Here is a 20,064-nt window from a genome sequence, read left to right as displayed (position 1 = left end):
GTGTTAGCTCTGTGGGTGTCAGCCCTGGCTGCGTCACCACAGCCCAGTTAAGATGAGGGACACATTCCTGGTTGGTGATCTTCTGTCCGTGTTGAAGCTGGGAGGCTTCAGTGCAGCCCCTTCCATGCTGGTTTGTGTCTGTCATACACCCTGACTGTGACAGCTGTGCCCAGTCCTTTGACTTATGAACCTGAGGGTGGTTGTGGTGCCCTGGGAGCTACAGAATAGGCATTAGCCTATTGGTTAAAGTGTCCCCAAGGCTGTGGGTACTTGCTGAAGGTTTCCCATGGCCCCACCCCCCCCAACCACAGTCAGCCAGGAAACAGACACAGTACACCGCCCTTCCCAGCCAGGGTTTATTTGGTACCTGCCTGGCTAGGTTGGCTACGACAGGGTCGTGGCTCCTACTGGCTAGAAGAATGGCACTGAAGAGAGCAGCACTGAGTCCCGACCACGAGAACATGAGGAAGGCCGGAGGCAGGGTGTGGTGAGCATGGGTCATGCGTGGCTGTTTGAGGGGTGGGGGAGATCAGGAGGTGGGATGCTGGCTCCGGGAAGCCGCCCCCGTCACCACCTTTCGCTGCGGCAAGACCCTGGCAACACAGATACTGCTCTGCCAGCTCAGGCGGGGGGCAGGGGAGGCCTCCTTCCCTTCGCAGCAGGGAAACACCTTTTTGTGGAGGATACATTGGAAAGACAACTTCTGCACCAAAGTTTCTAGAAAACAGGGGATGTCCTTTACAAGAAGAAGGGGCCTCTGGGAGGCGGTCAGTCCCGTCCCAGTGTGCACCAGGCAGCTAGAAGGAGAGACAGACAGTAGATAGAGCACTGAGCATGGGGCAGCCTCCTAGCGGGTGGTGGGCATCTGGAAGGGCATGTGGTGGTAGATCTCCCCTCACCAGCGCCCTGGGAAACATCTGCTTCCCTGGCAGCTGCAAGCAGAAAAGCCCTTCATACGGCTGGCAACTCAGAGCCCTGGCCGTCCATAGTGGGAGGCTTTAGGCCGTTGTGTGATACATGGGTGCTCACTGGTCACCCGGGTGTGAACCACACTCCTGGGAAGGAACATTCAGTCTGGCTAGACGTGGAGGGCGGGGTGTTCCAGTGCAAGCTCTGGCATCCACCCCTGCTGCAGGCTGGGGCCGCCTCAGAGCTGGCTGTGACCTGGTCACTCTACTGTCCCGCAGGACCCTCTCTGCACACCTAGCATTGGGCCACAGTTCCTCCCAGCAGCAAGCAGGGAAGGCTCTGGCCTGCAGGGGCAGCATCTGGTGCTGTTCCCTGTTCTCTCTATGCAGGTGGCCACTGGTTCTAGACCTTCGCCTCCTACCTGGCACTGAGATCCTGGAGAGGGCCTCGGGCTGGCTCAGCGTGTCCACCTTGACGTGCCGGAATGCCTTGCACACGGGGCTCTGCAGGTGCCTGCCACCCGGGAACATGTGTTAGTCAAGGCGGGGCTGGGAGTTGAGCCCCTGTTCATGCTCGCTGTGCCCAGGAGGGGGACCTTATCCATCAGCGTGGGGGGAATCTTTAGACTCAGAGCGTTTGTGAGAAGGTGAGGGGGTGCCCAGGGCGGCTGAGTGGGGGTATCTCTGGGGTAGGCAGGGAGCTTTTCTTGCCCCGTGAGCCTGGCAGGTGCTGCAGGTACCCCTCTCTTCTAGGTGCACGGAGTCTCCAACTCCGACTTTACCCTAGCAGGAGAAGTGGGGCTATCCTCTACCCAGGACAGATGACAACATGAAAGCTGCCCTTGAGTCCCTGAAGTACAGACAGGGATGAGATGCCCCTGCTCTCCCCGGGGTCCTCAATTTGTCAGCACACCTGGATGTTTACTGGGGAAGCAGGTGATAGAGGCATGATATTCCCCCTGGTCCCTACTCCTACCTGTGATGTCTGGCACGTGAGAAACAGTCTCTACCCCAGGTGGGGAACAAGCGGCCCTAGATATGCTCTGAGCAGCCCACAAGACCCTAAAACCCAACAGAGCTGATGACTTCCCCCACCCACTCAGCTGGAGGGGAGGTTCGTCGCTGGTACTACTGATCACCTGGGGACTGAATTACCTTGTGTGTCTGGCGCTCTACTCCACATGGTATGAAATAAGGCAGCCCCAGGGATGGGCATGGAGGAAACTCTGGGGGAATCAGGTGGGTGCCTGACCTGGATGGGGCCGGGAATGGGATTTCAACCCTTAGCCCAGCAGTTTTCTTAGCACCCCAAGGCAGCAGCTGTCGGGGTAGATCCTCAGCAGGGCTGCCTGGGCACCTGCATTGAAAGAGCCCAACTGGGTGTACGGGAGTCCTCACTATCCCCCAGGACTCCCCTGCACGGGAGTTAACTGAGACCTGCATGTGCAGTGGGAGATGCCTCCGGACTGTGTGCTGGGCTAGGCCACTTGGCTCCAGGAGAGGGGCCCTGGTAGCCGGCCATCCCCCACCCGAGCTTCCCCATCACCTGCCACACTCACCTCTTCCACTCTTCCTCCGTCTCCCAGAACTCATAGACAACAAAGGTGAAGCCGTCTGAGAGCCTCACGGCAGCGATGCTGCAATAGGAGACAGGGGGAAAGCCCGTACTTAAGGGCTCCCTCTCCCACCCTGCTCCCTTGCAGGGCCCTGAGGACCCCGGACACAATGGCTGCCTTCAACCTTTCTTCCTCCCCGTCTTGCCCTCTGTTGCGCCTTGACTGGTGACCCTAGAGCCCAGCTCTGAGATACCCTAAGACTCGGGGGGTTGGGGTCACCAGCAGGAGCTTCCAGGTTCAGAAAAAAGGGACTTCAGTTTTTCTTGTTGCCCAAGCTGGAGCGTGGTGGCATGATCACGACCCACTTCAGCCTCAAGAAGTAGCTGGGACTCTAGGCCTGGCAAATTCAAAAAAATGTCTGCATAAAGATGGAGTCTGTGGGCCCCAGGCTGATCTCGAACTCTTAGACTCAGACAATCCACACACCTTGACTTCCCCAAGCGCTAGGATTGCAAACTTAAGCCATTATGCCAGCTGAAATGTTATTTTAAAAGGCTTCATATTTATTTAAACAAAACCGGTTAGCCCCAGGTGATGGCTCACACCAGTAATCCCAGCACTTTGGGGGTCAAGGCAGGTGGATCACTTGAGGCCAGTTCAAGACAAGCCTCACCCATGTGGTACAATCCTGTCTCTAAAAAAAATTACCCAGACATGCATGCCGGTAATCCCAGCTCCACCAGAGGTTGAGGCGGGAGAATTGCTTGTACTCGGGAGACAGATTGCATCATCGCCCTCCACACTGGGTGCCAGAGCAAGACTGTCACAAAATAAATAAATAAAGCCCTATCTTTAAAAGTCAAAGCATCTTCCTCCTGATCCTCCTCTCATTAAATCCTGGAAACAACTCCAGGACGCTGTACCTGCCCTGGACGAAGCTGCAGCAGGCCCATCCTTACTCCCACCTGCAAAACCCCGGGTACAGCACTCCCCTTAGTATAAACCCCCAGATCCTGCCTCCCACTCCCGGCTCCTCTGTACAAGGCCCAAGTGACTATAAAGGGGGAGCCAAGAGCAGGGGGGTGGAGGGAGGGTGCCAGGCTGGAATCCCTTCTGCGGCCAGCACACGCCCGGCGGCTTTAGGTGCCCGGTGCCTGCCTCTGCCACTCCAGACTTGCCTTCTCCAACTCACCAAACGGCACTGTCCCCTACGGAGGCTCTGAAGCCGCGGAGTCTCTCCGTCCTCCCTACCTCCTCTCCACCGCCCATCCAGGTGGCCCTGCCTTGCCCTGGCCCCACACTTCACCTATTGGAGGAAAGCCCAGGTCCTCCGCCCCAGCCCGGCTACTTACTCAAGTACGGCCCCTGGTGGCCACCCCGGGGCTCTGCAGTAGCCGCACTCCTGCCGGCTACCGCCACTTAGGGAGGCCTCAGTGCACCTGCGGCCCAGGAAGACCCCTCCCCAAGACCCTGTGCGGACCTGGCCTGCCTGGTTCAGAGCCGTGCCCCCAAAAGGGTGAATGAACCAGTCCTGGGGTGGAGCGAGGCAGAGCCTGGCCTCATGCTCTTTGGGGACCCCTACCCTCCAGAACAAAGGGCTGTTTGCTGCAGAGCCCTCCACTCTGGCCATGTCACATGGCTTAGCTTTACCAAGGAGCTACATCAACCCCGGGGGATGAACGGGAATTTGAGGGTCAGGCCCCTTCCTCGACCCTGGATTTCTCAGCCCTGACTAGTGGGGAGGAGGGAGAAAATGGCGGCTCTATTTCTTGGGCATTCCCCTCCAGCCTCACCTACTCTCCTTCCTTGGTAACTGAGCACATACTACATTTAGCACCTGGTGAAAAGTGTACAGCGACGCTTGAGACACAGTGAGCAACAGCTAAAGCTGAGTGCACGCGGCACACCAGACACGGCTGGAGCCGTTCACGCTTGATTATCTCCACCCGTGATAACCCAGCAAGGAGTCTGGGGGGGGTGGCAACCCTTTACAGATTCATAAGCTGAGGCTGGAGAGATGAAGGCGCCTGCCACGTTTGCGTGGCTGGGAGGAACCTGAGTAAAGACCTGAACCCAGCTCTTATGCACCCAGCTATGCGTGTTCCTGGGGTGCGATCTGTGTAAGGCTGGTCCCGCCCCGTCCCTCCACTGCCAGGCAGAGTTCCCTGCCACCATCCCACCACGCCTCGGCGGCTCACTCACTGGAAGCAGCTCCTCTCTCCCGCGGTGTCCCGCAGATACTGGCGCAGGGAATCCAGGAACTCGCTCAGTTGCTCGGGGCACACGGCCATCTCCTGCCGGACCAGCTGCAGGTGCCGCCGGCCACAACAGGAGTCAGTGTGGGGCTCCCTGGCAGGGCTCCTCCCTGAAGACCCATCCAGCCCCCGTGACCTCCCTTCCTCATTCAAAAAATGACCGACCCACACTTTTCATTCTTAGCATACAAATGGACTAAAAATAGGCTACGAAAGGATGAGAAGCCAGGAGCCCGGCTCAGAGGTAGCCCCCTCAAATGGGGAAAACAGACAGCGGTGATTAGAGAGGCCCCAGCCATGGCCACAGCTGCTGCCAGGCCTCCAGGCCCCGGATGCACAGCACATCCACGGACCAGAAGAATTCGGAGTTGACAGACTCAGCATTTTGACATCACTGGCCTGCTGGCCACTTTGCTCTAGACCAAACGTTTTTTGGATCAAAGTCCATGGACCTCAAGGAACACCCCTGGAGTTGGGGGTGGCTTCGGGCCAGGGCAGGGTCTGGGGGCCAAGTGCTAGGGCTACATCTCCCCTGACAGTGGTCCCAGGCAGGGACAGGGGCCGGGGCATCGAGCCCCATGGGTCCCGGCAATCCTGACTCGCACAGGGACGTGGTCCCAGGAGAGGCAGGGGAAGGGGCCTCACCATGTTGGTTCCGTCTTCGTCTGAGAGGCGCTGCTGCAGGTCAAACCACAGTGCCTGAAACGGGGCAGCTCACAGTCAGGCCGCAGCCAGGGACGCCCTCCACCCCAGGTGTAGGGAGCTCTGGGATCCCTGGGGCTGCAGGGAGCTGCCAGGGGCCTGGCCCTGTTATGCAGGGCTGGGAGACCAACCCTAGGTAGTGGCAGAGACTCCCTCTGGCCCTGGCATCTGGGACCGTTGGGAGGCACAGGTGACCCCCTGCAGAGGGCACAAAGGGGGTTCTGAACACATTGCTGGGGTGAGGATGGCTTGGGAGAGGAAGCAATGGGGACCGCAGAGGCCCAAGTCCGAGATGCTGGGGTTTTCTACCATCATGAGCAGCAGCACTTAGACTCCCTGTAACTTAGAACTCACCCCAAATCCTAACCCCCAGCACCTCAGGGATCTAATGGGGTGACCGGTTCTCTCTGGCCTTCTCTGGTATCTGACCTAGGTGCTTTACAAATACACATTCAATCTTCCAGACTCCCCGGGGCAGGTGCTGCCCCACTGTGAGCTCCAGTCTCCAGGAACCACATCCGCTCTGCTCACCGGCGCCTGGTATCTACACAGGGCTGAGCCCTCCCAGATGATCAGTCACTATGTCACAGCAGAGAACCCTAGCTCTGAAGGCAAGAGAGCGTGGGTCTGAACCCAGTTTTTCTACCTGACACAGAGGATCATGCTGCCGCTTCTTTTAACTAGGGCACCCCATTGGCCAGGTGTGGGGGCGCACACCTGTGATTCCAGCACTTTAGGGGGCCGAGGCAGGTGGATCACCTGAGGTTAGGAGTTCGAGACCAGCCTAGCCAACATGGCAAAACCCTGTCTCTACTAAAAATACAAAAATTAGCCAGGCATGGTGGCACATACCTGTCATCTCAGCTACTCCGGAGGCTGAGGCAGGACAGTCTCTTGAACCTGGAAGGCAGAGGTTGCAGTGAGCCGAGACTGCACCACTGCACTACAGCCTGGGCAACAAGAGTAAGACTCTGTCTCCAAAAAAAAAAAAAAAAAAAAAAAAAAAAAAAAAAAAAAAAACCCAAAAAACAAACAAACAAAACCCTGGGCACCCCACTACCCACCACCACCAAGCCCACGTGTGTCCATCCTCCAGGAGGACAGACGGTCTCTAGGAGTCGCACAGGGCACAGGTGAGGCACACTGGCTAATAAGAAAAACAGCAGCATGTGGGTGAGTCTGTGCAGTCACCACCGTGACGTTCTAAACATCTGAGCGAGGGGCCTTGTGTGCTCAGTTTCCACTGGGCCCTGTAGTAGCTGATCCTGGAAAGGGTATTGCCTTCTCGGGAGCACATAGCTCGAACACTCTTTCGTGAGTGAAGGTGTGCATGCCAGGAACAAGGCCGTTTCCATGGGTTTAAAGCATACGTGGTGGCTCATGCCTGTAATCCAAGCACTTTGGAGGCCAAGGCGGGCGGATCACCTGAGGTCGGGAGTTCAAGACCAGCCTGACCAACATGGTGAAACCCTGTCTTGAAAAAATAAATAAATAAATAAATAAATAAAAATAAAAATAAAGCGTACATGGGGGCTCCTACAGCTGAGGCTAGAAAAGCCACAGGAGGATGAGGAAAGGCAATACGGCCCACGTCTCTGCCCCGTTCTGCTCCCAGCCAGCTGCCCCTAGGACCTCCATCCTTCTAGCTGAGAGGCATCTCAGGTTGGCAGGTGAAGGGCGGGGCCTGAAACCAGGCGCCGATTGGCCCCTGCTCACGGCCCGGGCCAATCAGAGGCTGGGGAAGAGGGCCTGGTACCACCCTGTCTCCAGGACGCCCAGGTACTCCGTGGTTACCAGCCTGCCTGGTTGTTAGGACGACCAGGGCACTAAAAATAAGCTTCAAAGAGTCTCCCTGCCGAGGCGCCCGCAGAGTTGTTATGACAACCGGGCCACGGGGTCCCCTCCTAGCCGTTCCGCAGTCGGCTTAGAGAAAGGGGTAACCCCACCTTGGCCTCATCCCTGCAGGGGGGAAGTTCAAACTTCCTCCCTCGGACTTTGCTGCAGGTCAGCCTCTGCCTCCGTCCCTGTGCACAGCCCCTTGTTCCTGCCCCCATGAATTCCTCAGAACGAACCCCCAACTAAAAGCAGCAATACCCTTTGCAAAGGGTGTTTTAAAAATACGAAGAAGTAGGAGAAACATAAAGCACCTCAATTCCAGGCTTCTGAGAGCTCGGTGACCTTGGTTCCTACGGGGATATGGGTGTGGTGTGTGCACGTGGATAGGTTTTGTTAACAAAATGCCTCCTAATCACTGCTGCCATTGCTACTATTAAATGCAAACTATGGCACTGGGCTCTGTACTAAACCACTGAGATATCATTTTGGTTCACCCTGTCGACACCCCTGTGAGGGAGGGGTCCCGTGTTCCAGGTTATTTTCTTCATCATCAGATGAAGAATCTGAGCCTCAGAGAAGACAAGACCCTGGTCCAAGGCCACACAGCTATGAAGTGGCACAACCAGAATTCTGACCGATACTGAGCTCATCTGTCTGCAGACCCTAACACAAACTTTTCTTTCCACCCAGTGGACATATTGTGAGCCCTCTGCCCCGAGTCATGAAACACTCTCTGAAAATGCTCTAAGAGCTGTGTTATTTTCTAACATCTGCGGATGTCCCATTTCACACTTCATACATTTGCTTCTGCCGGGCATGGTGGCTCACACCTGTCATCCCAGCACTTTGGGAGGCCGGGGCAAGGGGATCACAAGGTCAGGAGATGGAGACCATCCTGGCTAACACAGTGAAACCCCATCTCTACTAGAAATACAAAAAATTAGCTGGGCAGGGTGGCATGCACCTATAGTCCCAGGTACTCGGGAGGCTGAGGCAGGAGAATCGCTTGAACCTGGCAGGTGGGGTTTGCAGTGAGCCCAAATCGCAGCCACCGCACTCCAGCCTGGGTGACAGAGTGAGACTCCATCTCAAAAACAAAACAAAACAAAAACAACAACAACAACAACAAGTTTGCTCCTGCTGGCCACTTCCTTCCTTGGTTCGAATCTCTCCCTTTCGTCCCAGGGCTGCCTCTTGGCCAACACCTGCGCCGGCCACCTTAGAGCCAAGTCTCCTTTGAAGCTAGGGCCTTGCAGCCGGGGACCCGACCCTGCTGACCACGCTCTGCCCCTGGAGCTGCTCCTGCTGCTTGCCGACCAGCCTGCCCAGCCCCCAACACCCCCTCTCCCCAGGTGCCTGCCCTCCTTCTGCCTGAACAACAGCTGCATTCCCTGGGGTTTGATCCGTCGTCACTTTGTCCTCCGCATCTCCATTGCTCCCTGGCCCCTCTGCAGCCCAGACTTCTGCCCAGGCCTAACTCCGCACCCCCTTGGGGGTTGTGAGGAACAGAGGCTGGGGTCTGGCCAGGGCTTACCTTGCTCTCCAGCCTCCCAATCAGCTCTGCCAAGCGGCTGATCTGGGCTTCCAGGCCCTCTTCCTTTGCATCCTCAGGGGCTGAGGAAGAGAAAGAGACACAGACTGCGGTGGTGGGCAAGGCGAGGGCTTCGGGGGGAAGCCAGAAACACCCAGCCCCTCCAGGGGCCTCAAACTTGCCCCTCATCTCCCCAGTCCCCGTCAAAGGACTCTCAGAACCCCCGGCCGGTACCCCCAGCAGGGTCTCTGCTTTCTCTCACCAGATGGAAGACTCTTGCCTTGTTCCGTGGCCATGAGCTTGTGGCTGGGGGCAGAGCGGGGAGTGGGGCTTCCACACCAGGTCTGCGCCACACCGTGGCTGGGTTTGCTGTGGTTCTGTCTGCAGTTTGAATGGGAGAACACACAGACCCTGACCACTTCTAGCAGCTTCAGCAAACGTTTATTAAGCACCAACAGTGAGCTCACCCATGCACAGAGCTTGCCCCATGGTCTTTGTTTTGTCAGAGGAGGAAATGAGGTTCCTACAGCAGGCGACTCAGCCAGGGCCACACACCCAGCTGGGGCAGGGCTGGGACTTGAATTCAGCTCCATTCAGGGACCCCACCGCCCAGGCCTTTTTCCCAGGAGCTTCAGTTCCAGGGAGAGGCCGAGCCAGGCGCCCACTCCAACCCCAACAGCTCACAGCTTCCAGGCACCTGTAGACCCCACGCTGTGGAGGAAACAAGTCCCCCCGCCACCAACTCATGAGAAGCCAGTTTGGTGTTGGGAGCCCTCTAGGGTGGGGCACCTGCTTTCAAGACCCTCCTCCAACACACACACATAAAAGTGAGGCCTAAAGAGACACTGACAGTGGGGGATGTAACCGCACAGCAACTGCTCTCCTGACCTGAGCCTGGCCCCATCTCCTGGCCCTGGTCCCCCCTACTCCTGAGCATGCTGATCTGCGTGCCGACAGGCACAGCTAGCCAGAGGCAGACACACAGACACACACACTGCTCACCTTGCACTGTGCCCAGCACACAGGAGGGACTGTGCCCAGCACATAATAGAGACTCAAACAATGCCCAGGGAATGACCACATCCTCCCGTGCAAAAGGATGCTGGAAAGCTCCCTGCAGACGTATGGAAACAGACACCCCCCCACCACCACCACCACCACACACACACACACACACAAGACACACACGGAGCCCTGTGCACAGCCCCCACACCCCCTCGGTCTCTGGACCATGGTCTTGGTGCATTGTGGAATTTGTCTCCTGTGAACCTTGAACACTCAGCCTGGCTCTCCCCATGCCGAGGGAGCAGACTGGACTTCCGCCTTGGGAGGCGAGAGACCGGCAGAGCCTTTGTGGTGTCAATCATGGCCTCTCTATAAATCAGCAGGAAATTAAATGTGTCCCTCAGACCATGACGGGTTGCTCAGGGCTCCTGGGCAGTGGAGTCTGAGCCAGCAGCCTGTGCTGGAGGCGACATCCTGAGAGACTGTCCCAGGGCTGAGACAGGATACTCCTCAGGGACCCAGGGCCTAGAACCAAACTAGCTGAGATTTAGGGAGGTTCGAGGGAGGAGCATGTGTGGAGCAGAGGTGTCCCCCGACAATGACATGCCACCTCCTCCAGCAACATCCCCACGTAAGGTCCCACCAGGGCGGGCAGTGGGTGGAACTGCTGACACGTGATGGAGCTGGCCCGGTGCGGGAAGTCAGCTCTGAACACCGTGCAGCAATTCTGTCTGATCTGCGGCAGGATAAAAACGGCAAGTTTCTCATCAAGACACTAACAGAAAACCAAGGAAATCTAAGTCTCAGCTTTCAGAGTGATGGCTGCTAACTCTAGGGAACCCAGGAAGCACAAGACGGATCACAGATGCCGAGTTCTGTGCTCCAGCCCCAGGGATTCTAAGCAGTGCGTGTGGCCAGGAGTCCGGGAATCTGCCCTTCACTTTTCCCAGGTGACTCAGCACCAAGTGCTCAGAGCCAGCTCGTTCTGGAAACGGTGTCTCAGAGTGCCCTTCACAATCTGATTGGGACCAACTCTTCACCCACAAAGAAACAATCAAACCTGTGCCCACCCCCCCAACAAACCAACATCCTAGTCCTCATGTGCCTCTCTGCCTGGAATATTCAAGGCTCAATTGAGCTTGGGTGCCGACACCTGGCTGTGCCCACATCCGTTTGCATTTTCTCTTTTTATTCTCTGTGCCAAGCACATCAGCTGTTCTGGGAAGAACTAGGCAAAGAGGGGTTTATCTCAACTCGGGATAGCAAATGGGGGTAGGAATGGTTGTGGTCCCCAGGGGGCTGGGGCTGCTCAGCCAGGAGAACACCGCTCCTCTCTAAACACCAGGTCCCAGCCCTAACACAGCATCCACCCTCTAAGAGGAGACCCCACCCCAGAGGCGTTCCCATGGTTCCAAGCACGCGAACACAAGACCACATACTGCACTTTCACGTCTCTTTCAGTCCTCCCAACAAAGTCCTAACTTGCTTCTACTGTCTTCAACACCTCTCTGCCATTTCTTGGTCTCTCATTTTAGCAGAGGAGCAGCAAGCCTCAGGATTCAAGCTGGACTGCAGGAAATGACAGGTGCTTATTTTTACAGTGACTTCACTTGCGGCACGTTATACTCAGTGTGCAGTTACTTTAACATGTGCCATTTCCCACAGTGATTTCTCATTTTCAGCAGTGGGCTGGGGTGCAGTGGCTCATGCCTGTAATCCTAGCCCTTTGGGAGGCTGAGGCGGCAGAATTGCTATGGCCAGGAGTTTGAGAACAGCCAGGCCAACATAGCGAAACGCCATCTCTACAAAAACTTTTACAACAATAGCTGGGTCTGGTGGGACTACGTGCCTGTAGTCCCAGCTCCCTGGGAGGCTGAGGTGGGAGAACTGCTTGAGCCCGAGTTGGAGGTTGCAGTGAGCCCCAACGGTGCCACCGCACTCCAGCCTGGGTGACACAGTGAGATCCTGTGTTGAAAAATAAAATAGGCCAGGCACAGTGGGTCACGCCTGTAATCCTAGCATTTTGGGAGGCTGAGGCAGGTGGATCACGTGAGACCAGGAGTTCGAGACCAGCATGGCCAACAAGGCAAAACCCTGTCTCTACTAAAAATACAAAAACCAGCCAGGTGTGGCGCTGTACACCTGCAATCACAACTACTCAGGAGGCTGAGGCATGAGAATTACTTGAAACCAGGGAGGGAGAGGTTGTAGTGAGCCAAGATTATGCCACTGCACTCCCGGGTGACAGAGGGAGACTCTGTCCCCCCCAAAAAAGAAAATAAATCATAAAATAAGATACGGGCCAAACAACATAATAGTTCTGCATAAACAGTAAGCAGCATGTGGATGTGGCAGAAACCAATCAGTCTTCACTGTACTAATAAATACGTACACCACGCATTCTCCTGAGCAGTTACCGTCTCATTCAATCCTTGCAGCTGAGGTTTTAGGTACTTAATTGTGCCCATATCACACAAGGGAGCACTGAAGGCAGCGCGACTTGTCACAACTCGCCCAAGGTCACCCAGCTCTTAGGTAGACAGACACCCCCACCAAGCAGCAGGTGGGCAGGTGCCCGTGCCAGCATGCCCCCACGTGCCCCTGCAGGGGCTCAGCGACTGACCGGATCTGGCTGGTCTGTTCCTCGATGGCCTCCACCGCACTCTCCACGGAGCTGAGCAGCGACTGGATCTGATTGGCCGTCTCCTTCAGGAGGAAGCGGGTCACAAACTGGTCCACATTGTTCCCGCCCTCATATACCTGTGGACGGAAGGGAAGGGGCACTGAGGGGAAGGGGAGGGACACTGGAGGTTGGGTCTAGCACAGGAGTCGGGGGGAAAGCTGGTGTTGACATGTTTGCTTTGTAATGGGAAGGGAGGACCCCACGGCCTCCTGCACCTCAGAGGCTGTAGCGTGTCCAGCGCAGAGGCTAGACGTTTAGAGACCAAATCTGAACCGTGGTTTCACCACTCGCTAGCTCTGTGACCTCCCCGAGTATAATGGGATCACTGTAGTGTCTATCTTACATGGCTGCAGTGAAGATTAAAGGGCATCATGTGTATCCAGTGCTCAGCACAGGGCCTGTCACACAGCAAAGTCTCAATAAACAGTAGGTGCCACAATAAAGAGACTGTGATGGTGGCGGCGATGATAGTGGTCACTGGTGGTTTTGTTGTTGCTGTGCCAAGGATCATCATCAGGAAACAAGAATCTACCACCTTTCCTCCCTCCTTCCTCCTCTGAGGAGGATTCTTAGGGCTCCTGGATCTCCAGGCTGCCACCAAGGAAGAAGAGAGAAGAGAATCAACAGCAGCTCAAGAGAGGAAAGGGCCAGGGCTTAGTCATCGAGAGGCGGCGGCCAGACAGAAGCCTTGCGGGGGAATCAGAGAGCGAATCTCTGCAGATGCCACGATCGGGGGTTTCTAGGGAAAAGACGAAAAAGAGTTTTCTCCAAGTTTTGCTCTGTCATGTGGAAGAGAATTTCCACTTCTGTCCCGAGATTCTGCTAGGCCATTTTTCAAGGCTTTTGGATCCAGGGGAGACGCTCTGGGCTGCAAAAGGCTTCACAGCAGAAGGGAGAAGGCTCTGCTTATCCACATCACTCAAGGACGAGACAATGAAAATGATGCTGTGTTGGGAGAATCCTGGATCTCCCAAGCCCTGAGCTGCTCTCCCGGCCTCCTCTGCCAAGACCCCGCCTTCCCGAGCCACCTGCCCCAGGCATCTTGGAATTCTGCCCAGTCCCTGGCAAGGCAAGGAAAAACAGGGCCCTCAAGGAAAGCAAATTAAACCATCCATCACTCTGACTGGGAATTAATTAGCAATAATTGCACAATGGGAAACACGGCTGAGAGACTCAGAAATGGAGGAGGAGGAGGAGGGGCACATGGAAAGACAGCTAAGGTGTGGCGGAGGCAGACGTCCCGTGCCGATGGCCGGACCAGGGCCTGCTGGGGACAAACTCCGACAGAGTACGAGTTCACAGCCCAAAGTACATCAGGTTCTTACAGCCTGGCAGGTTCCAGCAGCCTGATAAATGACCGAGTACCCTTCCTAGCAGACAGCTGGAAACACACAAGATCCAGTGAACAAAAGACTCTAGACACATGAATGGCCAAAAATGGACATGAAGACATAACTTGGTAAAATATTTAAACACAAAGAAAATGGCTGCTAGACGTGATCGAACAGAAAAATGAGTTGAAGTGTGTTAAAAGCACCCAGACCAGCAACCGAAGACATGGTCAGGGATAAATGTTAGTGGTTAGCTGACTTCCGAGGAAGACAAGTTATTTTTCAGGGAGTAAAAAATGAAGGTTTTCCTGATTTCTCCTCCACCACCAGTGAAAAGTAACCTACATTCCCCCACGTAAAGATACAATCCCAGATTTGGTAAGAGGAGGTACATGTGCCTGTTTGTTACATGGGTATATTACACAATGCTGGGGAGACTGAGCTTGCCTCAGACAAGAGACCAGCTCCATGGACTCCACAGGAAAAGGCTCAGACAAAGAAATTTTACACCCAGTGGACAAGTTACTCTACTCAGAGCAACTGGTAGATATCTAGGAATGTGCAAATTTCTGAAACTTTACTAGATGAGCGCCTTTTCTGCAAACAAACCTTAAGAAGTTGTCCTAAGTCATCTGGGTTTGAATTAGAGTTCTTCATATAGAGAAATTGTGAAAAGCAGTAACAATGATCACTCAAATTAAACATTAAGGTTACAGAGGTTAGGAAATCAAAGCATTAACCAGTATAGTTGAAATTAACTAATGATGTAATTTCAACTGTACTGGATTCAGTCAATAAAGTATAGAAAAAATAGCCTAAAGTCATAAAAATTATTTTTATTCCCAAAGGGAAGATAAAGAGACGGAGTCTTGCTCTGTCGCCCAGGCTGGAGTACAATGGCGCAGTCTCGGCTCACTGCAAACTCTGTCTGCTGGGTTCAAGCGATTCTCCTGCCTCAGCCTCCCAAGTAGCTGGGATTATAGGTGCCCACCACCACACCCAGCTAATTTTTGTATTTTTGGTAGAGATGGGGTTTCACCCTGTTGGCCAGGCTGGTCTCGAACTCTTGACTTTGTGATCCGCCCACCTCAGCCTCCCAAAGTGCTGGGATTACAGGCATAAACCACCGCACTTGGCGAGAAAGTGTTTTTTATTAGCTAAGTATAAAAGTAGAATTAAGAATGTTAATGATGTAGTTTTTTAAAGTAACTAATAGAGTGAATACTACGAACTGTACATTCCAAATCATAATCCATGATATCAACAGATCACCAAAAGGTAAAATGTAACAGAGATGAAAAGAAATCATAAAAAAAGAGAAAATACAATGCAACAGTTAGATCCAATAAAACAATAATAAAAAGGCAGCCCAAATTCCCTTATATAAAGACACAGTCCCAGATCTGATTAGACAAGGTCCACCAGAGGCACAGCTAAACCAAAGTAGCACAAAGGACTTATTAAAAAAAAAAAAAAAAAAAGCCGCGCCAGGCGTGGTGGCTGACATCTGTAATCCCAGCACTGTGGGAGGCCGAGGCGGGTGGATCGCAAGGTCAAGAGATTGAGACCATCCTGGTCAACATGGTGAAGCCCCGTCTCTACTAAAAATACAAAAAATTAGCTGGGCATGGTGGCGCGTGCCTGTAATCCCAGCTACTCAGGAGGCTGAGGCAGAATTGCCTGAGCTCAGGAGGCGGAGGTTGCGGTGAGCCGAGATCGTGCCATTGCACTACAGCCTGGGTAACAAGAGCGAAACGCCGTCTCAAAAAAAAAAAAAAAAAAAAGCCTGTGCGAAGATTTGGTAACCAACTGTGATTGAATGAACAGGACAAGTTGCAATATCATGATCAGGTTAGAATTTAAATGAGAAAGTACACCCAAGAAAGGTAGGAATATAATGATAAAAGCCCTCAAGTTGTAACAAGGACATGCCATTATTAAATCTTCAAACACTGGGAGAGGATATAGCTGTGGGGACTTTGATGCCTACAGCCAACTGATCAAACCATTTTGCTATACGTCAAGGGCCATAAACTGCTCAGATTCTTTAACCCAGTAATTCCTCAATTCTGATAAATTATCTCCCCAAAATAGTGCAAAATATGGATAAATACATTTGCCACAAAGTATAAAGTACATATTACTCATAATAGCAAAAACTTAGAAATAATCTCATAGACCTAACAAAAGAGGAAAAGTAAATTAAAATATTTTAAATGATGATTTTCAAGTTTTAATAACATAGGGAAAACGTTAAAAAATTAGGTAAAAGAGCAGGAAATAAATTTGTGTACACAGATTATAAATTTAAGAAATACACATGGAAAAAAGATTAAAGGAGGCCAGGCGCGGTGGCTCAAGCCTGTAATCCCAGCACTTTGAGAGGCTGAGGCGGGCAGATCACAAGATCAAGAGATTGAGGCCATCCTGGCCAACATGGTGAAACCTTGTCTCTACTGAAAATACAAAAATTAGCTGGGTGTGGTAGCCCACGCCTGTAATCCCAACTACTCGGGAAGCGGAGGCAAGGGAATCCCTTGAATCCAGGAGGTGGAGGGTGCATGAGCTGAGATCACACCACCATACTCCAGCCTGGCGACAGAGTGAGACTATTCAAAAAAAAAAAAAAAAAAAAAAAAAAAGCTATTTAAAAAAAAAAAGAAGAAAGAGAAATTGGCTACAAGTAATAAACAAAAATGTTACCAGTAGTTAGGGATAGTGGGAATTAGAAGTGATTCGATTTTTCTCTATGCTTAGCTCTAATTCCTAAATTTTGCATATCAACTACATACCATTTAGATAATGAAAATACTGTAACAGAAGTCTATATGCATCAAGCAACATGGCTAAAAATATAGAAAGGAAACCATTAGAAACACAAAGATTCAATGACAAAACACAATTTAGTATGAGAGATTAGCTCACCACTGTCCCACAGGACAGATACATTAGATAATAATAAGCACAGATACAAAGGGCATTGTTAGAAGGAATAGTGAAAGTCTTTGAAATGGACAAGAACGACTCCTGGGTTTTGTTTTTCTAGTTTATCTGAGTCTTTCCTTATTTTGGAGCTACTCTGTTTTGTTTTCCAACATGGATTTAATTGAAAGATGGATTTGAGAACTTGTTAAAGGAGGGAAGCAGAGGACAGAAAGTTGGGTTTTATTTTTTATTATTTTTTTATTTCACATTCCGAGGGTACATGTGCCTGTTTGTTACATGGCTATATCACATCCTGGTGGGGACTGAGAGTGTAGTGTACCCATCACCCAAATACTGAACACTGTACCTACCAGGTAATTTGTCAATTCTCATCCCCTTCCTACTCTCCCTGGAGGAATTTTTAGAACTCTGTGGATATAGACCATTTGTAATAATTCAGGGAGTTCTCCTCTGGCTGGGGATGATGGCTTATGCATGTAATTCGAGCACTTTGAGAGGCCCAGATGGGAGAGGATTGCTTGAGCCTAAGAGTTTGAGACCAGTCTAGGCAACACAGGGATACCCTGTCTCTGTAAAAATAAAATAAATAAATAAAAAAAGAGAAGTGGTGACCTCCACCAGTGGTCCCAGCTACTTGGGAGGCTGAGGTGGGAGGATGGCTTGGGTCTGGGAGGTTGAGGCTACAGTGAGTGATGACTGTGTCACACTGTACTCCAACCTGGGCAACACAGAAAGACCCTATCTTAAAAAAAAAAACTCTCTTCCACAGAAATGCACAGGAATTTTCTCTGGCACTCTCCACAGGGCAAATGGCTGTTGCCATGGCATAGTGACTAGTTATGCTTATTCGCCAATTGATTTCAGAATCACTGTTTACCTATATATTAGTACACATGTTCCCTGCATTGTCCTTTGAGCCACTTCCAACATCTTACTGATTCTCATACTGAGTTAAAGAAAATCTTTGATGTGCACATTTTATTTTATCACTATTTTTGAGACAGAGTTTTGCTCTTATTGCCCTAGCTGGGGTGCAATGGCAGGATCTCGGCTCACTACAACCTCCACCTTCCCGTTTCAAGCGATTCTCTTGTCTCAGCCTCCCAAGTAGCAAGGATTACAGGTGCATGCCACCATGCCTGGCTAATTTTTTTGTATTTTTAGTAGAAACAGGGTTTTACCATGTTAGCCAGGCTGGCCTCAAACTCTTGACCTCAGGTGATCCACCTACCTTGGCCTCCAAAAGTACTAGGATTATAGCCATGAGCCACTGCACCCAGCCAATGAGGTGTATATTTTAATACTTACAGAAGAGACACAATTTTACCTTTAAAAAAATTGTCTCTTAGCAGCACATACTTCATAACAAAGCAAGGATAGCTATTTTCAAATCTGGTAATTTGAATCTGCAAGCACAGTCCACATCTTCTCAAGCATTCATGAGACAGTTACAAAAACAAACACAAATTAATGCAAAAATCTCAATACATTACACAAATAGAGTAGAAATCTTTCTGGTTATTCAGTTTTATCTTAATACAATTAACTGAAAAATAAATGAAAACATAACAAGGCTGCTCAAAGAATAGAGAGGGTGAAAATACTACACATTAACATCTATGATTGCTATGGGAACATCAAAGGTAATTTTTTTTTTTTTTTTGAGATGGAAATTCATTCCTGTTGCTGAGGCTGGAGTGCAGCGGTGTGATCTCGGCCCACGGCAACTTATGCCTCTCAGGTTCAAGCGATTCTCCTGCCTCAGCCTCCCAAGTAGCTGGGAGTACAGGCGCCTGACACCATGCCCGGCTAATTTTTGTATTTTTAGTAGAGACGGGGTTTCACCACATTGGCCAGACTGGTCTCCACCTCCTGGCCTCCGGTGATCCACCTGCCTCAGCCTCCCAAAGTGCTGAGATAACAGGTGTGAACCACCATGCCCAGTTCCCATTAAAAGTAAAATTTCCAACACTATATAAAAAAAAAAGCATTCCATTTCACATATGAAAAAGAATAGCAAAAACAACAAGCCTAAGGTTTTAAGAGGGAGGAAATAATAATGATAGGAACTATAAATAAATGAGAAAAACATGTCATGAAATTTAAATAAATGTGCCAGGAGCTTGTTATTAGAAACAGCCAATTAAGAAAGGCAAAACTGTCAAATAGAAGGCTTTAAAATGCAGAAACACAGGAGAAACTTAAGATCTGAGTTGTAGCAGCAAATTTTATCTTTTCATCTTTGTTTTTTTGAGAGACAGGGTTTCTCTTGTCACCCAGGCGGAGGTGCGGTGGCACCATGAGCCTCACTGCAGCCTAGATTTCCTAGGCTCCAGAGATCCTCCCATCTCAGCCTCCCAAGTAGGTGGAAACTACAGTCACATGCTTGGCTAATTTTGTTGTTACTGTTTGGTGAAAACAGGGTCCCACTATGTCGCCCAGGCTGGTCTTGAACTTCTGGGCTCAACTGATCCTCCCACTTCAACCTCCCAAAGTGCTAGAATTACATGCATGAGCCCCGGTGCCCAGCAGCCAGTGTTTTATCGACCTTAATCTGCAGTAACTGCCTCCTTGTGTCAATGTGTTAGATTTTAAAGAATAATCACTAGAACATTCCATGTATGACTGATGGTAAAACTGACCATGGCTAGGGCAGTTTAAAAATATACAATGGACTCAAGTGAAAAAGTTGACTAACACTAGGGCCGACCTTAAAATAACTATGAAAATAATCCCCTGCCCTGTTTAACACCTAGACCCAAGAGTCACGGATAAATTCTATCTTGGACAAAATGTACAAAAATGATTCTGTGTTAGAGAAGCTGATTCATACGTAGAAAACATGCAAAACCACCTCACGGAATCATTCCCAAGCTCTCACCCGATCTCCATTCCCAACGGAGATGAGACAAAATGCTTGGCTCGTGACAAGGACTCACTAATGTGATAAAAAAAATAATGTACCAATTAGGGTTGATCACAGGGAGCTACGCATTGTTCGATACAAGAAAATCTAAAAATAGCATCCACCCCATCAATAGCTTAGGGGGGAAAAAAATCCTATCATCATTTAAAAATACCCAAAAGGCATCTGAAAAAATTCGCTGCCACCCTCCTAAGACAAAACGGAACAAAAGGAACGCAAAAATATTTCTCCAACATGCTGACGAGGATTCTAAAATAAGAGCTGGTATTAATACGATAATCAGCAGAGAAGTACTAGGGACGCACTCAAAAATCAGGAGCGCAACAAGCACGCCTGGCCGGGCCCCACCACGATGTTTCAGGAGAGACGGGGAACTGAGTGGGGC

General features: G+C 51.3%; 1 protein-coding gene across 2 annotated transcripts in view; it reads right to left on the bottom strand.

Annotated features, from left to right (window-relative positions):
- Nucleotides 1-338: 338 nt before the first annotated feature.
- Nucleotides 339-20,064, bottom strand: part of NECAB2 (N-terminal EF-hand calcium binding protein 2) — a 33,358-nt gene continuing 13,632 nt past the window's right edge. The window contains exons 6-13 of one of the 2 annotated variants that reach the window (XM_039463846.2): nt 12,417-12,553; nt 9,051-9,169; nt 8,792-8,871; nt 5,365-5,418; nt 4,667-4,770; nt 2,468-2,545; nt 1,331-1,422; nt 339-797 (exon numbers count right to left, since the gene is read on the bottom strand). In XM_039463846.2, the coding sequence (XP_039319780.1) occupies nt 769-797; nt 1,331-1,422; nt 2,468-2,545; nt 4,667-4,770; nt 5,365-5,418; nt 8,792-8,871; nt 9,051-9,169; nt 12,417-12,553 (693 nt within the window). In that variant the 3' untranslated portion in view covers nt 339-768. The other variant, XM_074400671.1, reaches the window with a different exon arrangement.

Source organism: Saimiri boliviensis, chromosome 1 (genome assembly GCF_048565385.1).
Source record: "Saimiri boliviensis isolate mSaiBol1 chromosome 1, mSaiBol1.pri, whole genome shotgun sequence".
In the NCBI taxonomy this organism is placed as follows: Eukaryota; Metazoa; Chordata; class Mammalia; order Primates; family Cebidae; genus Saimiri; species Saimiri boliviensis.
This window is presented reverse-complemented; position numbering and strand designations above follow the sequence as displayed.